This window comes from Acomys russatus, chromosome 7, assembly GCF_903995435.1.
Source record: "Acomys russatus chromosome 7, mAcoRus1.1, whole genome shotgun sequence".
NCBI classification, from domain to species: domain Eukaryota; kingdom Metazoa; phylum Chordata; class Mammalia; order Rodentia; family Muridae; genus Acomys; species Acomys russatus.
The window spans coordinates 37168541-37190244 of NC_067143.1; the positions used below are offsets into that span (position 1 = coordinate 37168541).

At 49.0% G+C, this 21704-nt stretch overlaps 1 protein-coding gene across 1 annotated transcript in view; it reads left to right on the forward strand.

Annotated features, from left to right (window-relative positions):
• Nucleotides 1-10582: 10582 nt before the first annotated feature.
• Adamtsl3 (ADAMTS like 3) overlaps nucleotides 10583-21704 on the forward strand; it is a 271037-nt gene continuing 259915 nt past the window's right edge. Inside the window, 2 exon segments of the mRNA XM_051149310.1 lie at nucleotides 10583-10699; nucleotides 11372-11473. Coding sequence (XP_051005267.1) covers nucleotides 10583-10699; nucleotides 11372-11473 — 219 coding nt within the window.

Consider the following 21704-nt stretch of genomic DNA (forward strand, 5'->3'; position numbering starts at 1 on the left):
CAAACTTTCAGCCATAGAGACACATACCCATCTCACTAATGTGCAGATTTATTTTAACTTCCAGCAAATAATATAATTATACATATGCCAAAGAACTATTAAGACAGAATTATGATTATTATTAATATGCTTTTGATTTATATGCCTATTTTATATGCTTATATACCTAGAGTTACCTAAACGTTTCTCAGTCAAAGGAGGTCTCAGTAGAAAAGGTTTGAGAAGTCCTGGCTTAGTATGTGCTGTGAGGAGGGGTAACTTAAGGCTTGGTGACAAGGTGGCGCTGTGCCATTCATTGACATGGGACACAAAGGAGAAAAGGAGTGTGCTGAGCAAGAAAGAGTGACAGAGGCAAAAACTTTGTTTGGAACAGCTCAGCTTGGGAACGACACTGGGTCTAGAACAAAGAGGACAACCTAGCCTGGAGATTTCTGTTGATAACATTAATGTATGCCAGATCCTTAAAGTCATGGAACTTGATGGGGTGAATACTGTCCAATCACCATCTACCCACATCTATTATCAGGAAAGATATTTCTTGGTGTTCTACAATATACATATTATTAACTTCACGTAACACATGCAATTACTCAAGCTTGCAAAGGTCAAACACTTTTTAAAATTATATGTACATGTGTCTGTCTGTCTGAGAATGTGTTCATGTGTGAATGCAGGCACCCTCACAACAGAAGAGGGCACTGAATCCCTTCAAGCTGGAATTACAGGCAGCTGTGGTAACAGCAAGGTCTGGTGGTTTGTATTTGATTGTTAGTTATTTTGCTCCCTGAAGTCAGCTTGCTTGTGAGCTTATGAGCAAACTATCACGTACCCCAAATATGCTGTGTAGCCTTGCCTCCAAGACTATCCCTGATTGGCTAAATGAAAGACCTACACCTGGGCAGGGCAGAAGTGAGAGGTGGGACTAAGGTTCCTAGCCTTTGAGGGCCAAAGGGCCACAGGAAGGAAAGAGATAGGAAGAGAAAGAAGGAGGCAGAGTTGCCCTGCGATGGGCCAGAAGGAAGCACTCTGAGAGGCAGCGTGGAGGGCGTTGGAGAGATATTATTGTCAGTCACTCCAGCAGTTAGGAAAAGGCAAATCAAAACAACTGAACACTTGATGGTTAATCTCTCCATGTCATGAAGAGTCACAAGCAGAAGCATCTTCCCCGACACCGTGTGGCCTTCCACTGCCCGTGCACCATGAGCAGGGCCGTCTGCTTACCGGCTCCCCTGCATGTCCCTTCCATGTTCCTCACTTGCTCACTGAGGCAATATTTGCATTGGAAGCACTGCAAAGGAGTAGTTGAAAGAACTTTTTTTCCCCAAAAATAAGTTCAATGGAAGCATTTCTATGTGTTAAGTTTTGCTGAGCACATTAACTTTGAGAGACCTTTGTTAGCCAATTAAACATTTCTTTTCTTTACACAGACTCAGATATGATGTGTGGATGAGGGGGAAGAGCCAGTTTCTTTCAGACCTCAGATTCTGCATCTGGTCAGCTTTGGAAGTGAGGATCCAGTCAATGCCACACAGCAGTGGGCAGTCAGCAGTGGGCAGGTAGCAGTGGACAGTCAGCAGTGGGCAGTCAGCAGTGGGCAGGCAGCAGTGGACAGTCAGCAGTGAGTGAGCTGTCAGCAGTGAGCTGTCAGCTGTGGGCAGTCAGCAGTGGGCAGTCAGCAGTGGGCAGTCAGCAGTGAGTGAGCTGTCAGCAGTGGGCAGGCAGCAGTGAACAGGCAGCAGTGGGCAGTCAGCAGTGGGCAGATAGCAGTGAGCTGTCAGCTGTGGGCAGTCAGCAGTGGGCAGTCAGCAGTGCACAGTCAGTAGTGCAGTCAGCAGTGGGAAGTCAGCAGTAAGTAGTCAGTAGTGGGCAGTCAGCAGTGTGCAGTCAGCAGTGGGCAGTCAGTCAGCAGTGGGCAGCCAGTCAGCAGTGGGCAGTCAGCAGTGGGCAGACAGCAGTGGGCAGTCAGTCAGCAGTGGGCAGTCAGCAGTGGGAAGTCAGCAGTGTGCAGTCAACAGTGGGCTGTCAGCAGTGGGCAGTCAGCAGTGTGCAGTCAGCAGTGGGCAGTCAGTCAGCAGTGTGCAGTCAGCAGTGGGCAGTCAGCAGTGGGCAGTCAGCAGTGGGCAGTCAGCAGTGGGAAGTCAGCAGTAGGCAGTCAGTCCGCAGTGGTCAGTCAGCAGTGGACAATCAGCAGTGGGCAGTCAGTCAGCAGTGGGCAGTCAGCAGTGTGCAGTCAGCAGTGTGCAGTCAGCAGTGGGTTGTCAGCAGTGTGCAGTCAGCAGTGTGCAGTCAGCAGTGTGCAGTCAGCAGTAGGCAGTCAGCAGTGGGGCAGTCAGTCAGCAGTGTGCAGTCAGCAGTGGGCAGTCAGCAGTGTGCAGTCAGCAGTGTGCAGTCAGCAGTGGGCAGACAGCAGTGAGCAGTTAGTCAGCAGTGGGCAGTCAGCAGTGGGCAGTCAGCAGTGGGCAGTCAGCAGTGTGCAGTCAGTCAGCAGTGGGCAGTCAGCAGTGTGCAGTCAGTCAGCAGTGGGCAGTCAGCAGTGTGCAGTCAGCAATGGGCAGTCTGCAGTGGGCAGTCAGTCAGCAGTGTGCAGTCAGCAGTGGGAGTCAGCAGTGTGCAGTCAGCAGTGTGTAGTCAGCAGTGTGCAGTCAGCAGTGGGAGTCAGCAGTGGGCAGTCAGCAGTGAGCTGTCAGCAGTGGGCTGTCAGCAGTGGGCAGCAGCAGGCAGTGCACATTCATTAACAACCCCTTAGACCTCTTCACTGACTTGGAAGCACAGTAGCCAGGCATGTCTAGGAGAAGCAAATCAGATACAGTGTGATAAATATGCCCAGAGATGAACAAACGGAAAACTATAAACATTTCTGCAGTAACAAGTTCAGTCTTGGGACTATTAGAGAGTTTTTTTGGAGGGGGAGGGGGTAAGTAATAGTTTGGGTTAAAAAGTTTAACACAAGTAGCAGATCTTGCTACAGAAAAACAAAGCAAACACCCCAAAACCCTTAATGTTGGACCAGCACTGGATTTACTGATCAGTACTTCCTGTTTTAGGTAAGGTGCATCCTTAGAGAGGGGGTAGGATTGTCTCAGGGCAGGGTCTGAGTTCTACGGTACAATGAACACACTCTGCCAGGTGTCTGTGCTTTGTTCCCAGTCCACAGCAGAGTCTCTGAGAACCTGTGTTGTATACACACAAGATTTACAGGATTTTCAAGGTGGGAGGTGTACAGACCCCTGAGCCGGCCCGGCACCCTCCTTAGACCCCAGCAGGAGTCAGCCTTGCAGACTTTTGTTGGTCTTAGAAGGGCTACCAAACTTAGTTTCACCCTTCACAGGACACTGCGGGACTCTAGCCTTCCGTGTCCAACCTTGAAGATTTGGGATTGTCTAGGTGGACAGTTCCTCTCCCTCACTGTCTTGACAGGCCTTCTGCGCACCCCAGCAGTCCAAAGTCCAACACTCCCGACTTGGAATTGTGGAGTTGGTGCCTTTAAGACCCCTGAGAGAGTCCATGGGGTTGGAGTGCAGGCAAAGGGTAGAACCAAGGGTAAGGGCGTGCCGAAGCCTGCAGACCCCCTCATCGAGTAGAATTTTGCTGGTGCTGTGGTGAACCCCATTACCAAAAGCAACTTAAGGAAGAAAGGGTTTATTTCAGCCTCCTGTTCCAGAGAGAGAGTCCATAGTGAGGGGGAAGGCATGGCATGGTTGCGGGAGCAGACCTCTGGCTGATCACATTTTTTATACACACAGGAAGCAGCCCCAGTGATGCACTTCCTCTAGCAAGGCTGTATCTCCCAAAAGTTCCACAACATCCCAAACAGCAACCACCAACTGGGGACCAGTTGTGAGCCTGAGGCAGGTGGGGTGGGGGCGGATTTTCTCAGTTACATAGGCCTATGACAATTCTATGACGCAAAAATGCATTTAATATAACTTCAAAGGTTCCTATAGTCTTTAGTCATCTCAACACAGTTCCAAGGTCCAAAGCCTCTTCTGAGACTCAAGGCAATCTCTTTTTTTTTTTTTTTTTTTTTTTTTTTTTTTTGGTTTTTCGAGACAGGGTTTCTCTGTGTAGCCTTGGCCGTCCTGGACTCACTTTGTAGACCAGGCTGGCCTCGAACTCACAGCTATCCGCCTGCCTCTGCCTCCCAAGTGCTGGGATTAAAGGCGTGTGCCACCACGCCCGGCTCTCAAGGCAATCTCTTAACTGTGACCTGATGTAAAATAAAAAGACCAATACACACTCTTCTGACATGCAGTTTACGGAGTGTAAATTCCTATTCTAAAAGGAAAGACCAAGTTCTCCTAGAAGAACAAGTCCCACACCCAGAAGGTAAATAATCAAATCCTGCAGCTCCATGTCCAGTGTCTGGGACTTCAATTTTAAATGGCTTAGATGGCTCCTCCTCTCCAGCTTTGCTGTTTCTAGCCCCCACCCGCCTCTGCTCCCACATCGTGTTTACAGGCATCCCTTGGCAAACAACTCGAGAGTCTGGTGTGTCCACCATCTTGAGATCTCCACATCCACCCAGGTTTCACCATAGCTTGACCTATTAGCCTCCTCATGGGAGCTCTGTATTGGTTATGTTTCTGTTATTGTGATAAAACACCACAACCAAAAGCAACTAGCAAGACTTCGTTTTGGCTTACAGTTCCAGGGGGGTGTAGACCCTACAGTGGCTGGAGAAAGCAAGGCATGGCAGGAAGTTAGCTGCTCACCTTCCATCCGCAGGCAGGAAGCAAAGCAAGCACAGGCAGTGTGAGGAGGCTACAATCCTGCCCACCTCCAATGAGATACCTCATGTCTACAGCTCATAAAGATCTCATAACCTTCCCAGACAGGAGGAGTAGGCAGAAGCAGACCCTGGGACAGGTGGCACCCTGGGACAGGTGGCAGAGCCGTGGGTCATCCAGACTCTCAGGGCTCTTTGATCTCTGGCCTTTCCACTCTCCAGCCTCCCCTGTCCCGTGCCTTTGACTGGGCATCATGGCTCAGGCATCAAGGGAGGATGTCAAGACTGAGAAGGAGGAATGGGCACTGAAGGAAGGCAGCATTTGCACTTGGGCAGAGTAAAGGAGTGCCAATGAGTGGCCATGCCCAGGAATCCTACACACCAGTTCCTTTTTATGTAGCTGTGACCAGATATCTGGGACAAGATTAGAAGAGATCTATTCTGACTCATAAAGCTTAGAGATGTCACTCCATTGTGGTGCGAAGGGCGTGAGAAAAGGGAGGAGTTCACACCACAGCAGCCCGGAGGCAAATAAAGAGAGATAAAGGAGGGGCCCAGGGGAAGACAGAACCTCCAGTTCCACATCCCCCCCCCCGACCCAGTAACTTGTTTCCTCTAAGTAGGTCTATACCTGCTTTTCAACGCCTCCCAATTATGCCTCTGTGTTATGAGCCCATCAAGGGATTAATGTGTTCATTAGGTCAGACCCCTCAGAATCTAAACATCTCTAGAAAGGTCACGTTTCATAATGTCCTCGGTGGTTATGATCCAGTCAAGATGACCATTAAGCCTAACAACCATGGCATTGGGGCATCTTTGAGGTGCAGATAGCCTTGGTGAAGTCTGTCCTCTAAAAGCCTTTGCTATCCTCATCCACAGCACTCCAGCCACCCATAGGAGACGACTCAACACGCCAGAGTCATCAGAGCAACAGGACTGGTGGGAAGAGTATTGGTGGCATTTCCTTTTCTGATTTTCTCCCTTGGCCAGCTCTGTGTAGGGACAGCCTGGCTCTCGATGGAACCTGAAGAAATAAGGGCTCTCTCTGCTCTGGCCCCAGTTTACCCTGGTGGGAGGCACTCCTTGGAGGCTGGCTCAGGAATCAAAAGCAGGAAGTTCTGTGGAGACACTCATACCCAAGCGCAGAGCCACTTAGCCATTCCCAGCGATATCCCCAACTCCAGAGGCGTCCTCAATGCCTTCCTTCCCCTACTGCACACTCGGGGAGCGCCGAGCTTGAGGCAGCTGCCAAGGCATGGACACAAGAGTTCTTGGAATTCTCCATTTCATCTTGAATATTCAGAAGAGTTTTCCAATTGATTCCATGATGCTGTAAGGCTTGTTTTAGAATGTGAATGATTTGAGACATCAGTCTAGTCGCTAAGACCATATGGTGCTTAAATCTCTCTACGCTGGTGTCTCATTTGTAAAATAGGAATGTAAAAACATTTACTTGCTCCAGTTTGACTGTGAAATGTCCCCCCACAGGCTCATGTATTAGGCGCTATATGGCCTAGCCCATGGTGCTGCCTCGGTAGGTGGTAGAAACTCTGGAAGGTGGACCCTGCCTGAAGGAGGGAGGCCACCGTGGTTGTGCCTTTGAGGAGTGTTTAGCCAATCTTGAGTCTCTTTTCCTTTCTCTGCTTTCTGGCCGCCAAGATGTGAACTGCTCTCTGTTTCACCATGTCTGTCCTGCCACGATGAACGGACACTTTTGAAATTGTGAGTCAAAATAAATGTTTCCTTCTCTTAAGTGTTTTATGTCAGGTCAAGCCAACATGCCATCCAATTAAGCTCTCCTGGTGACTGAATTAGCAATACCTGTTAAATGCCCAGAAGAGATCCTGGTGTGTCCTACTTACCGCTTAATTGCTGTGAAGAGACACCATGACCAAAGCAACTCTTATAAAGGAATTTAATTGTGGGCTGCCTTTCAGTTTCAGGGGGTGGCCATAATTAATATGGTGGGGAGCATGGCGGGTGGCAGACATGCATGGTGCTGGAGCAGTAGCTGAGAGCTTTACATCCTGATATGAGGCCAACAGCCAGAGAGAGCCTGGGCCTGGTGTGGGTTTCTGAAACCTCAGAGTCCACTCCCAGTGACACACTTCCTCCAACATGGCCACACCTCCTCATCCTCAAACACTTTATGCACTGGGGACTGAGGATTCAAATATATGATCCTCGGGTGGCCGTTCTCATTTAAACTACCACATGGTATGCTATGAATGTTCTGGAATGTTAACACAGTTATCCCTTTACTGACGCACTGACAAAGACGTGCATGTAGGCTCAATTTTCTTAACCAATATATTTTATTAACAACTTAGTGACTGAGCATACGTCACTTATAACCTGACTAACCAAAACAATAGGAAATGAGGGTTAATGGACACAATAACAAAACTGTAAGGATATCAGTTTCGAGGAACAATTCTCCTGGCACAATCAGCAGTATTTCTTCTGCTGGAACCTGGAGTAACCAAAACCCAGAACCTCAGCAGGAGCAGGAGCCCCGAAGCCTTCCCTTGAGCGGTTCTCTCTAAGAGCGTCTTGAAGTGCAGCGCTGAACAGCCAAAACTATCCCAAGTCTCCAAAAAGCCTTTCCTCCAGTTCTGGGCACATTTATATATCTCCTCCCAGAGTCTGTTCACGGGATCTTTTCAGCTGGCAACAATCAAGCTCCCGCACGAGGTAGTCGGTCTTCTAGTGGATTAGCCTCACCTGTTCTCTCACGAGACCATTCCGATCCGACACTTGGGATCCTAAAGAACAGGTTTATCTCTCCCTCATGTGCACACCATGGATCCTTCTCATCTGCAATGCCCTGATTTTTAAAAATGTTACTAGTTTATTCAGATTACAACTCAATTGTTATCCCATCACTTGTATCCTCCCATTCCTCCCTCCCTCCTGTTTTCACCTTATTCCCCTCCCCTAGGTCTATGACCGAGGAGAACCTCCTCCCCCACTATATGGTCATAGGCTATCAGGTCTCATCTTGGTAGCCTGCTTATTCTTTCTCTGAGTGCCACCAGGCCTCCCCATTAAGGGAAGATGGACAAATACGGAGCACCAGAGTTCATGTTAGAGTCAGTCCCCGCTCTCCACATAACTGTGGAGAATGTCCTGTCTATTGGATAGATCAGAGTAGGGGTTCAATGTTTACTATTGTATTGTCCTTGGTTAGTGCAATAGTTTGAGCAGACCCCCCGTGGGCCCTGATCCACCCATCATGATGTTCTTCTTGTAGGTTTCTAGGACCCTCTGGGTCCTTCTATTTCCCCATATCCTATATTTCTCTTACCTAGAGTCTCAGTAGGATGTCCTCACATCTATCCCAATCTCCTGGTAAGTGAAGACTTTTGCGGGACATGCCTTTTGGGCTAGTGCCCAATTATAAGTGAGTAAATACCATGTGAGTCTTTCTGCTTCTGATGTCCTGCTTTTTTAATTCATCAGCTGTCACCCTATAATCAATGCACATAAGCACCTTCAAAGTCATCTAAAGACCAGTGAAAACATTTGAGTCAACTGGTGTGCATATTCCCTGCTGTGGTCCCACAAGGCAATGGTCTGTCTTGGTGTGTCTGCTCAGTTCTTATTCTGTAAGCCCTTATCTTAGAAGTCCTCTTTGCCACGTTTTATTGTTGGCTCCGTGGTTTTAAGCAGCCCTTGAACACTGTGCTGTCCATGTGTCTCGGAGGACCAAGAGTCTGCAGTGTGCACGCGAACAGCTAAAGGACAGTCCTTCCTCAGGAAGAGTCGCAGGTGCTGGTGCCCTGAGCTGAGTGTGAATACGGGGACGTGTGTTAAACAAGGTGTCTTTACATGGGAATGTTTACAAAATAAGATGGGAACCGAACGCCGTGTAATCCGTGGAGTGATAGCCCAGCGCCCATAACTGCGTCGTCCAGAGCTAAGCCAGGGTGAACGGAGAGACCACGTTGTGTGTAGGTGAGGTAGTCACTGTCTAATTCAACCCTCCTTTCTTGGTTCCTCCTGAATCTCTTCCCAACTCATCACCTGCTCATTTGCCATAGGATTCGAGCCATTTTCCTCCCTGGAGTGGACAACAGTCCTGAGGCCCATTCCCTGGCCTGAGGAGGCCATCTGACCTGGGAAGGGCAGAATAGGTAAGGAAAGAGGGTGGGGAGGGGACCCTTGGCAATGCGGTAACAGAATCTGGAAGGTACTAATCCCCCAGCAGGCAGGAGAGCAACTTCGGATGCAAATGTTTCAGACTCCAGAGAGAAGTAGGTACCAGCTCTACACCTGGCCTCTCTGAGCACCACAGGCAAGTTATTTCCCGAGGGATTAAGATAATGCTAAAAACTGCTGAGGCTGGCTACACACACAAGTTGGTAAAATACCTGTCACTACAGGGGACTAACGCCATAGGCCCAGCGGTGCAGACCTTTAAAGGAACACCCCACCCTTGGCTCCCATTGCTGGCTTGAAGACAAGGCCCCTGTGTCTTCCCTTCAGAAGTTCCCAAGGCACCCCCACCCTGTCCCCGCAGCCACCCCAACCCCCCACCCCGCCCATGTCTCCAGGTTTCGGTGCCCCAAATGGGTCACCCACCCGGTCCCCATCAGCCAAAAGTCCCAGGACTGCAGGAGCTGTTGAATGGGTGTGTTGGTCAAGCGCCTAAGGCTCCCAGAAGGAGCCAGTGACTCCGGACAGCCCTCTGCAGGACACGACTTAGCACACGCATCCAGGGCTGGATGGTGGTGGTGGGAGGGGATGGCATCCTCGCTCTGTCCCGGCTGGCCTGGCTGGCCCGCGGCGCAGCGGCCGCCTCTCCCCAGAGCGCTGCCGGCCGCGGCGGCGGCAGCCGGGGCTCCTGGCACTAGGCCTGGCTGCAGGCCCAGGGCGAGGAGTGGCTTCCAGGAAGCGGGCGGAGAAGCGTTCCAGCCGACTCTCGCCGTGGCCCCGGAGGCCCGGCGCGCTCCAAGCCGCCAGGCTGCGGCCCCGTGGCCCGCTTGCCCCCTTGTTCCCACCGGCCCCAGGTTCGGGCAGAGGACTCAGGACTGGCACGGACAAACGGGCTTCGGGACTCAGAGCGCACTTGCGGGACGGGCGGCGCAGGTGGCGGCGCGCGCCCTCCGCCTCTGGGCCGGGGCCAGCGCTGCGCTCCGCGCGCCCGGAGGGGCGGGACAGGCGGGGCGGCCGCGTCCCAGCCCCATTTAACTTTGGCGGCGGCGCGGGCTGGAGGCCGGCGTCGGGGACCGTCGGGATCCCGCGCTCCGCACAAGGTGTCGATGGTCGGCGCTGCTCTCATCCGTCTCTCAGAGCGCATCCCTGGTGCACCGACAGACGCTGCTACGACACCAGTTGCGTGCGGGAACACCCGTGGATGTGCAGGGACAAACCTCCACCAGAATGGTAAGTCTGGACAAGTTGATGGGAATACCACTGGCAAGCAGGGTCCTGCGCTGGTCGCCGGGTTTCACAACCCGAACTCTGCCCTATGAGGCTTAGATAGGCGCACATCACCGGGTCCAGGAACGTTGGGCAGAACCTTCCCGAGTCGGCTCCAGCGAGGGGCGCTCTGGATGATGGAGACACCCTGCAGGATCAGCGGACCGCCGGCCGATAGCGGACTGGAGTGTTCGAAGGTCCGGAGGGTTGACTATTGAAGCTCGCACGCTGGGAGCGCAGAAGCCCGAAGCGAGATGCATTGCGTGAGGCGTGAGGGTGGCGGGCGCTTGAGTGTGCGAGCCAGCGGAGAGGGGCGCGTGGTCCTGGGGCCCGGCCCTGGCCGCCTCCCTTCGTCCCAGAGTCGCCGCCTCAGGTCGGAAACAGCAGCACATTTGCGGATCGCATTAAGCCAGGCCTTAATACTTTCTCCAGATGGAGAGAAGCCACCGACCCGCCCCCGGACACCGACACCGCCAAGGCGCCCGCGAGGCGAAGCGGGAGTCGAGTGTGACCTCGGCTTTTCCAGTCTGCACTCAAATTGAGATCCCTGTAAATTGACAGGAAAACTTATTGAGGGTTGGGGAGTCCTTGTCGCCCTCCTGGGCTTAGTTCTTCCTCACCTTTAAGAGATTGCACTTTGCAAGACTGTGTCCCCCAGCACCGGCGCTGTCACCTACTGAGAAATGCCTCAAACCATCCGTCGTGCGTTCCAGTCCTACAGTCTCTCTTTTGCTGTGTGACTTTAGGCAGGTTCCTTCCCTTTCTGGTCTCATTTAGTTGGCTTTAGATTGATTTTTGCCTCAAGGAGCCGAAGCTGGCAGGTGCCCTAAGCCTTGGCAAGAAGGCTGGCTTCATGCCAAAAGCCACACCCTGGTGCTGACAAACAGGCTGGGAGGCGGCTGGTTCAGGAGTGTCTCGACTTCTGGAGCGATAGAGGTATGAGTTGCTAACTGAAGGCAGTCTTTGCTCCCCCCCCCCCGCACTCCCTCCCCGCATCCCCCTCCCGCTCTTGGTGGACTCATCCTAAAGGGAGCCCCCATATTGCCTCCGTCCTGCAGCAGGCGATCCCGTCCTGGGCCAACACAAACGTTTCCAAGACACTGCCTGGGCTTCAGGGTCCCTGTCCTCCTTTTGGTTTCTCAGCTCACAGATTCTGCCTTTGGAGCCAGAGCTGGTTGGAAACTAGGCATTTTCTTTTTCTTCTCTTTTCTTTTTTTGTAGGCGGTGAGCGAGACTTCAAGGATATTGGACCCCATGGCTTTCCTGACAGGATCCTGGTGGCTGCTGACATGGTTAATCTTTACGTTCTCTGGTCTTCTTCAGGTAATAGAATGGTGGGAATGCTGGGCATGCCTTTCCTTGCATAGGAACGTTATTTTAGATCATGTAAGATATTGTAGGACCAGTGTTAATGCTGCACCAGAGACTCTTATGCAGGCGGCATCGTGGTTGGCTTCTCTGTGAGGATAACTCAAAGACCCGGGGTCCTCCTTGGATCTAGAGCAGGGAGTTAATACCACTGTGGACCGTATGCATACCGTTGGTGACTCGGGGCTTGGGTGCACCCTCTTTTTCCTGACTAGAGTGGCTGTCTGCATGAGCCCAGGAGAGGTTACACATTAGAGGACAAGAAGACTGTGGATCCTATACTAGTTTAGCCACTAAACGAGCATTCTGTGTTTACTCTGCTAACGCACCCCACTGCGGGGCAGTCCTCTTTCTAGGCCAGCGGTCCTCAGCCTTCACAATGCTGAGACCCTTTAACACAGTTCCTCCTTGTTAGAGGGTCCTCCAGTATGACCCCCACCCATAGCATTATTCTCATTGCTGCTTCCTAAGTGTAATTTTGCTACTGTTATGGATTGTAATATGAATACCTGTGCTTTCTGATAGTCTTAGAGGACCCCCGTGAAAGAGTCTATTGATCCCAAAATGGTCGCGACCCACAGGTTGAGAACCACTTCTCTAGGCTCTTGCATCCCCCCCTCCCCTCCCCCTCCCCCGCTGCTGCCAGAACTGAAAGTCGGAGTTCATAGATTGAGTTCTTATTCATCTACTGGTCAAACCCAAAGAAGCACAGCTGGCACTGCCGACGAGACGTTAAGGGAGTGGCAGGGACAGTGACAAGGTGGAGACTCAATTTCCTTTCACTAAGAACAGTCTCTGCTTGACTTCACTTTGACATTGCTAAGTGAGAATGCAAGCCCGGGATTGCTGGGTCTTCTTATGTATCAGGATAGCTGGGGCATCCAGATTCCTTCTAAAGCCCTTTACTCTATAACAACAGCAAAAGCTAGACAAATATGTTCACAGCTGGATTCAGCCAAGAAGTGTGTGGGCCCTGACCTGAAAAATGCAGGGAACATTTCAGTTAATACCTTGTCCTGAGGGTGGCTGCTAATCCCGCGCATCGTCTTATGTGACTTAGAAGAAGACAACACTTCCCCGAGGGTTTCACTCCTGGCTGAGGCCTGTAGATCCTCATGGTCTTAGCAGACAGCCTAGTACTTAAAGGCTTAAGTCTGTTAAACAAGCATGCAGGCCTGGATGGAAATCTATACTCCTGGTAAACGAAGAAGGGGCCCCTGCCTCTCGTGGTATTCTCTTGGATTTACTGCCTTAAGCCTGTTTCAGTACCCCATCAATCCTGTGGCTCAAGCACGGCTGATTAGTAAAGGACATCATCCCCTTCATCCTTATTTTACTGCGCTCCCCTGTAACCATATTTTAATGGACATATTTTGTTAGAACAAAGGCCAAGAGGATGGAGGTTAAGAGCATCTGCTGCCCTTGCAGGAGGATGGAGGTTAAGAGCATCTGCTGCCCTTGCAGGGAACAGAGAGCTAGCTCCCTGCACCTAAGGTAACAGCCAGCTCGTGAGGATCTGACGACCTCTTCTGGTTTCCACGGACAACTGCAGCCATGTGCACATACCCACCCCATAGATGCATACAGAAATACACATAAGTTAAAAATAAATATTTTAAAAAGCCATGGCTTTGCGGGGGGGCATGCTTTAGGGTTTCTCTGGACAGCATGGTGCAGTGTTGTGGTAAAAGAAGATGTTTTAGTTTTCCATCTCATCAAAGGATCCGAAACAGGATACAAGAGATGCTCCTTCCTGGTCAGTTAGGGATGAGCCTAGGGCAAAGTATATTCCTTTGCTTTCTTTGGTCCGTGCCATCTCTGTGTGCTTTGAGTCTGTCTGCTGCCTTCAGTCCTAAGGGAACACTTTTCAAGCTTGAATCACTCAGTGACCTCTTTGGGTTTTTCCATATATGTGTTCCTGTGGTGGTGCTGTTTCCATGCCTCAGGGTAGTGCACATGCAAGGGGCGGGGGCTGCATAAGATATGATAAGCAGTAGTCTCAGGCATCTCTGCCACCCACTGAAGGAATCCCAGTACCACCACTATATATATGACTGGTTCACATGTCTGTGCATCATATCTATTGTTGCACTTGTAGTGAAGGACTCACGACATCTCGTAGAGTTGTTTGCAGGCAAAAAGCAAGGATGCAGTCAACTCTATTCCTGCTGCTTGTTAAAGGTTTGAAGATAGTATTGTGCCTGCATATTCTGCTATGGAGCTGTAGGGGGCGCTCAAGAGACATGAGCTGAGGAGAGAAGATGCAAACTATTCTAGGTAGGGGCTATCTTCCCAAAGTGGGCAGGGCTGTCTTTGGTATTTCTCCCATGCCCCTTTGAGTGTTGTAAGAAGTTTTCCACCAGTGCTACGACTTTAATGTTGGGATGGGGCTTAAGGTGTCCCTCAGTCTCTCTCCCTTGCCTCTTAAATGGGCTATAAGATAGTAGGTGGAAGACTAGCAGGTGTGTGAGGCTGAGGTGTAAGAAGCCGGGGTATTCCAGCAAATTAATAAAGGCGAGATTCTCCTTATGAAATCATGGAAAACGCAATCTTATAATTGCTGGTTAAAAGTTATTGGGCCAGGTCCAGGGCTTGACCTGGTGAAGTGGAAGGCAGTATAGGAAAGGCCTTCCTTCTTGCCAACGGGCCCCTGGAAACTTGCTGTTGTTTTGGCTCTTTCCTTAGGACCCAGTTTTCCTACTGAAGACAACAGTTGCCCCTCCCTCTGAGATTCTGTTGTTTTGATTATTATGATATTGAAGGAGCCACTGGGTCCAATTAAGTTATAGAAGCCTCTGGGAAGTGTGGTTGGCTGAATAACCACCGGCTCCCGGATATGTCCGCATCTTAACTCCTAGGCCATCAATTGGCCATGTGAGTAAGGATGTTGAGATTGGGGAGATTGTCCCATCGCTTCTCATAAGTGGGACTCAGGATACAGCAGAGGCAGAGGAAGTAGAAGAGGTCACTAAGGGAATGGAAAGAGTAGTGTAGCCGGGAGCTAAGGGATGCTGAAAACTTCTAGAAGATGGGAGAGACAGGGAATGGATTCTGTCATGGAGTCTTCAAAAACGTAACTTGCCCTAGTGAACCTGGATTTTAGTACAGAAAACTCATTTTAGATTTCAAACTGATATAATTGTGTGTGTGTGTGTGTGTGTGTGTGTGTGTGGTGTGTGTGTGTGTGTGTGTGTGCCTGATGCATGTGTGTGTGTGCCAGAGTTGGACATTGGGCACCTTCCACTATCTTCTTTTGGGACAGAGACAGTCTTTTACTGAACTCAGATATCTCTGAGTGGTCAGCTGGGTGGCCAGTGAACTCCAAGGGTCCACATGTCTTCCCTTCTTCCACAGCATTAGGGTTACAGACCTGGACAGTTGCGCCCACTTTGCTATCCATTGTGTGTAGGGAGCATCTTGCGTAATGCCCGTCTTGCTCACTATTTGGCCCTGTGCCTCCCTAGAGTCTTTCTTTCTTAGTGGAGTGTGCTTCACTAGACATTTGATTTTCTGTGTGGCTTTCGTCCTCTTCGTTCTGTCTGGGTTCCTCACTACTCCAGGTTTCATGTCACAAATGTGCTTTCTGTGTGACCTTGTCCCTGTGGTGATTCTGAATACATATTCCAAGCTGTGTTGATGGTGTCTGAACAGAAAGACCTACACTCATCCTCAATGCAATTTTTTTGAAACTCAAAAATAGTGGTTTTTAAAATTTTATCATTTATTCAGATTACAACATCTCAATTGCTATCCCCTCGATTGTATCTTCCTGTTCTCACCTCTCCACGCCCCATTCCCCTCCCGTAGACCTCTGATAGAAGGAGACTTTCTCACCCATCATCTGACCACAGCCTGTCAGGTCTCATCACTATAACCTGCTTCCCCTTCCCCTGTGTGCCACCGGGCCTCCCCACCAAGGGGTAGTGGTCAAATTGGAGGCATCAGAGTTCATGTCAGAGGCAGTCCTTGCTCTCCCCACAACTGTGGAGAATGAGCTGTCCACTGGCTAGATCTGAACAAGAGGGTCTAGGTTTACTGCATGCATTGTCCTTGGTTGGTGCATCAGCTCATGCAGGCTCCCCCTATGCACTGTCTCTGCCTCTCTCTGTGTCTCGCTGTCTCTGTCTCTATGTGTCTGTCTGTCTCTGTCTCTGTCAGTCCCAGTCTCTGTCTCTCTGTCTCTCTCTTCCCCCCACCCCCTCCCACCACAGGTTGTATCTTCTTTAATTACTCTATACTGTATTTTCTGAGACAGAGTCTCCTGCTGTTTCTGGAGTTTGGGGATTAGCTGGACTGGCTGGCCAGGGATCCATCCTCTTGTTTCCTGTCCCCAGGAATGTGGTTATAGGAAGGTACTGCTATGACCAGCTGTTTCCATGGGTGCTAAGGATCCGAAGGCAGCTCCTTCTGCTTGCACAGAGAGCACCTCCTGCCTGAGCTGTCTCCTCAGCCGTGTGTGTTCATATTCATATTCTCTCTGTCTTCTTGGCTCACCACCAACTAGCCTTTGGTCCCAGCTTTATTCAGATGCCTCTCCTGTTGTCTTTGCCCTGTGCCCACTTGGTCATGAGTTGCCAGCTCCCAAATGCCTCTCAACTCTGTTTCCTCCTCTGGGTTTCCACAGACATCATGCATTGAAGAGTAGAAACATGGCAAGGAAAGGTTAGGAGTTGAAGATGGACAGGGACAGTTTGTGGCTACCGTGAGAAAGAGCCTGAAGCGCATTCTAAGAACTCTTTTGTAGGCAGTGCACAGTCTTTGGAGAACCAATCAGGTGGCAGGAAACGCTATCTGGACTGTTGGGCTGCTTGGGAGGTCCCTGGCACTAGGCCCACCTGGTAATGGTGAGTCCTGGACTGCAGAAGTGGTGGGAGGCTAGTTGTGCAGGCGGGGACCCATTAGAATTCACTTAGAGGGGGACAGAACTTGTTAAGAAATGAAGAGGAATAGAGGGAAAGGAAAATTGAAGCTTCTTTCAGGTTTTGAATTAGGCTTAGGACACGAAGTCAAAAGTTTTGCCTTGATCTCGGGAACTGTTTGGTTCACTTTGAAGGACGTGGTTTGAGGGGCTGACGGGGGTCGGAGAAAGTTGAGGCACTAAAAAAGGGGGGATGCATAGTCTTTGGGAGGGAAATGCAATGACAAGAAGGCTTTCTCCACAAAGTGCGGGTCATCATAACCGAGCTCTACACAGGATGCTTCTGAGAGAAAGCAAGAAATTAAAGATACAAGGGGAAGAAAACCACAATTATATGTAATTGTTTCGTAACAGGAGCCAAATAAGCAGTGTTCTTCCACTGTGTCACTAGTGGCCTGAAAGCACAGGCCTAGCATCATGGAGGCTGCATTGCAGGGCTTGTGATTGCGATCGCTCTTGGTTTATTTTTACAAAGATGCTAATTTCCATAAATAGCATGGAAGCATAAAGCAATTTCCTCTCCAAGTATTTTATGCAATTACTTCCTGGAATTTGTCAGTGCTGAACAGCTCCAGCCAATGTATGCTATAAATTATTGTGGCCAAATTCGCAGGAACCCATTTGTTCTCCAAGCATTCATTTATACACTTAATAGAGTTTTCCTCTGAAAGCACTTTTAAAGTCAGGCCGACTAGCTAGCGAAGTAATAAAAGTAACTTTCAAATCAGTGAAGTCCTCTCTTTTGGACTTACCTTTGTATGTTTCTGGGTTAAAAATCACAGTGGCAGAACTCAGTATAGAAGTGTTAGAAGTCCAGGAAAAAACAAAGATTAAGCTCAACTTATCCTGCTGAATTCTACCGACTTCTTAGGAGCCCCTGGACCTAGTTCTGACCTTGGAGTCTTAGCATGTATGGTCATCTAAAGAAACGATAATGGCCTGGGGATGGCTTACTTGGCAAAATTGCTTGCTATACACAGCAAACATGAAGATCTGAATGTGAGCCTCAGGACCCACACCAAAATGGCAGGCATGATGGCGCATGCCTGTAATCCCAGTGCTGGGGTTGGGGAGACAGGCTGAGCTCTGGGGCTTGCTGGCCAGCTTAGACTATTTGGCCACTCGTAGGCCAGTGAAAGACCCTTTTTCAAAATAAAAAGTAGGAGTGTGAACAACACCTGAGTAACTATAATCCAGGATGACCTCTGGCTTTCACATGTATGAACAAATATATATGTACACACACACACACACACACACACACACGTGGGAGAGAGAGCTCAAACACATGAAGACATGAAGACATAATACCACTTTGATAATTTTAAAAATTCCAAACAATGGGAGGCGCATTTTATTCTAATAATATTCATTGCATTTATAACATTGCATCATTTGACTGTATCAGACTTCATTAGCTCTTAGGCATTCTCTTGGGGTTTCCTTCCCATTGGAAAGGTCTGCTGCAACTATGCCCGTGGACCCATCTTTGTGATTCTTTGATTTATGTAGCATTATAGAACAATGTTGTGGGTAGACATCACTTTGGGGTTAAAGCTATGTGAAAATTTAAGGGTTTTTATTTATATTATCAAGTGTCCAGGTTGGCCTTGAATTTATTGTATAGAGCAGGCTGGCCTCAAACACGTATCCATTCTTTCTTCAGCTTCCCAAGTCCTTCGATTACAGCCATGAGTCACCATGCTTGGCTTAGCGAGATATGTACTTTTGGACCATTTGTATTGCTGCTTTTATGTGCTTTACCCTTAATACATTAGAAATAAGGGACCAGGGAGATGGCTCAATGGGCACAGAGCTTGCTATGCAAGCATAAGGACTGTGTTTAGGCTTCCAGGTCCTGCTCACAAGGATGACTATGGAGTTGTGCATGTGTAACCCCAGCACTGAGGAGGCCGTGTAGACACAAGGATCCCTGGTGTTCCCTGCTTGGCTAGTATTGCCTATTTAGTAGATTTCAGCATTAGCGAGAGGCCATGTCTCAAAAATTAAGGTGGAGAATGAATGAGGAAGACACTAATGTTGATCTCTGGCCTCCATTGACATGTGCACATGTACACACGTGCTGATTCATATACCGCACACACACACACAAGACATTAGAAACAGGAAAATAAAATTTAATCTCCACGTTCTCTTTTTCTATTGTAGATTTCTTATCAACTTGTCAATATTCTTCATGAATGAGGAACATTAACCCTTTATTATTTACATGTTGCAGATAATTTCCAAATTTTGTCATTCGTATTATATTTTTATACATAATTTTGAAGTACCAACTCTGGAAGTTTTCAAGTGGTCTGCTCCAAGAATCTCTTTTGAATTCTCTCCTATGGAGAGAAGATACATGCACACCTAAGTTTTAACTTTTCTCTTAGTCTTATCTCTTTTCTAAATATTGTAATATTGCAGAATTTGTTTAATGATTTACTCCCCCAGCCTTCTCCTGTGCTAATACATACTAGGAAAGCTGTGGCTCCCTTGTGGCGTGCTTAGTTTGCTGTGGCAAGGACCCCTCCTCCTTCTTGTAAATGTGATAAACGTAGGTCTTTCAATTATTTGGTGACATTGAGAACCTAGGGTGGTTCTTGGAAGAAGAGTCTCCATAGAGGCTCCAGGTTGGCGTGGACAAGGTTCATGGATGGGGAGCGGGGACCTTGTGGCAGTTTCTTTTGGCTTGGTCTATGAAACAGTCTGCCAGGGAGGGACACTGCTGGAAGTTAGACTGGGTGAAAGAAACAGCGTGGGAAGGGAGAGTTGTCTTTTCATAACAGGTTAGATTAGGGACTCTTTGTAGGTCTTTACTGCTGAAAATGAGGGAGAAATGTGAATGTGGAGAAAAAAAAAGAATAATCTTAAAAGAAGAGAGGCGTGTACAGGCCACGGCTTCAGAGGCTTTCAGTTCCAGGCCAGATGGCTCCTTTGCTTTGGACCTGAGGTGAAGCAGATGTCCACGTGATTGGAACCTGTGGCAGAGGACAAGGAACCTCTGGCACGGTGACCAGGAAACTGGGTGGGGTGGGATAAACAAGATACAGGCTTCCAGGACGTGTCCTGGTCCCCAGTGACCCACTTCCTTCAATTAGGCCCCACCAGCTAAAGATTCACTACCTCCCAATAATGCACCAAATTTCAACCTATTGTGATATTAACCCACTGCTGCACTCAGAGACCCCATGATCTGATCACGTTGGGCAAGTCCTGCCCACCTCGCTGTCTGGCGACCAAGGCTTCAGCCTGTGAGCCCTTAGGGGACATTTCACATCCATATCACGATGCTGTTCTTTGACTACGTTTTGGTTTGTTTCTATTTTGAAACGTCTGTGCAAATTGATTTTGTTGATAGTTCTACTTCTCCCCCCTCTCCCCCTCTCCTCCTCCTCTGTCATCGTCGTCGTCCTTCTCCTCTCCCCCACTTCTTCTAAAAGAGGCTTTCTTCATGTACTCTTTGGAGGAGGCTAGTCAGAGAATGTTCACTTCTTGGTGATGGCAGGAGTGCGCATGGGTCTGTCAGGCTTTTGCAAATGCCATATCTGCTGACGTCACATAGCTGGAGGGAAAGATGGGACCAGGGGAGTGTCCTCCCTCGTCTCCAATCCTAGGTTGCTTTCTGCTCCTGTGATGAAAGACTGACAGGCAACTTGGGTGTGAAAATGTTTATTCATCGTACACTTCCAGGTAATAGTGGTTCTTCACTGAGGGAGGGCAGGGCAGGAACTCAGGTCAGGGACCTGAAGGCCAGGACTGAAGCAGAGACCGTAGAGACACGCTGTTTAATAGCTGGCTCAGCTACATTTTTATTTTTTGGAGGTTTTTTAACTTTTATTTTTTTATTAATTCATTCATATTACATCTCAATAGTTATCCCACCCCTTGTATCCTCCCATTCATCCCTCCCTCCCACTTTCCCGCTACTCCCTTCCCCTATGACTGTGACTGAGGGGGGCATCCTCCCCCTGTATATGCTCACAGGGTATCAAGTCTCTTCTTGGTAGCCTGCTGTCCTTCCTCTGAGTGCCACCAGGTCTCCCCATCCAGGGGACGTGGTCAAATAAGGGGCACCAGAGTTCGTGTGAAAGTCAGTCCCCACTCTCCACTCAACTGTGGAGAATGTCCTGTCCATTGGCTAGATCTGGGTAGGGGTTTGATGTTTACTGCACGTATTGTCCTTGGCTGGTGCCATAGTTTCAGCAGAACCCTTAGGCCCAGATTTGCCCATCATAATGTTCTTCTTGTAGGTTTCTAGGGCCCTCTGGATCCTTCTATTTCCCCATTCTCCCATGCTTCTCTCACCTAGAGACACAGTAGGGTGTCCTCCCTACTGTCCCACTTTCCTGATAAGTAAAGATTTTCATGGGACATGCCTCTTGGGCTAGTGTCCAGATATAAGTGAGTACATTTGAATCTTTCTGCTTCTAGGTTAACTCACTCATTATGATCATTTCTAGTTCAACCCATTTGTCCACAAATTTTGGAAATTCCTTGTTTTTAATAGCTGAGTAGTATTCCATAGTGTAAATGTACCACAGTTTCTTTATCCAATCTTCTACTGAGAGACACTTAGGCTGTTTCCATGTTCTGGCTATTATAAATAAGGCCACAATGAACATGGTTAAGCATATGTCCCTGTTGTGTCAGAATGGCTAAGATAAAAAAATTCAAGTGACACCATATGCTGGCGAGGATGTGGGGAAAGAGGAACACTCCTTCATTGCTGGTAGGAATGCAAACTAGTACAACTACTTTGGAAATCTATCTGGCGCTCTCTCAGAAAACTGGGAATAGTGCTACCTCAAGACCCAGCTATTCCACTCCTTGGAATATACCCAGAAAAATCTCAGCTACATTTTTTTTAGACAGCCCAGGCCCCCCTGACCAGGGATGCTACCTCCCAACAGTAGGCTGGATCCTTCTACCTCAATCAGCAATCAAGAAACTGGCTCACAGACATGGCCACAGGCAAGTCAGATACAGACAATTCCTCAATTTCAGGTCCCTCCTCCCAAATGTGTCTTGAAGCTAATCACCTTCCTTGAGCTCATAGCTAGCCATATGATCAAGCTCAATTCAGTCTAATATCGTTATTGTGGCACAGCTGGGATTTCCACTGGGCTCCCGAGAGCATCATTTTTTTTTTTTTTTCTCTCTGAGACTGGGTTTCTCTCTGTGTAAGCCCGGTCTCCTGGAACTTTGTAGACCAGGCTGACCTGGTCTACCTGCCTCTGCCTCCCAACTGCTGGGATTACAGGT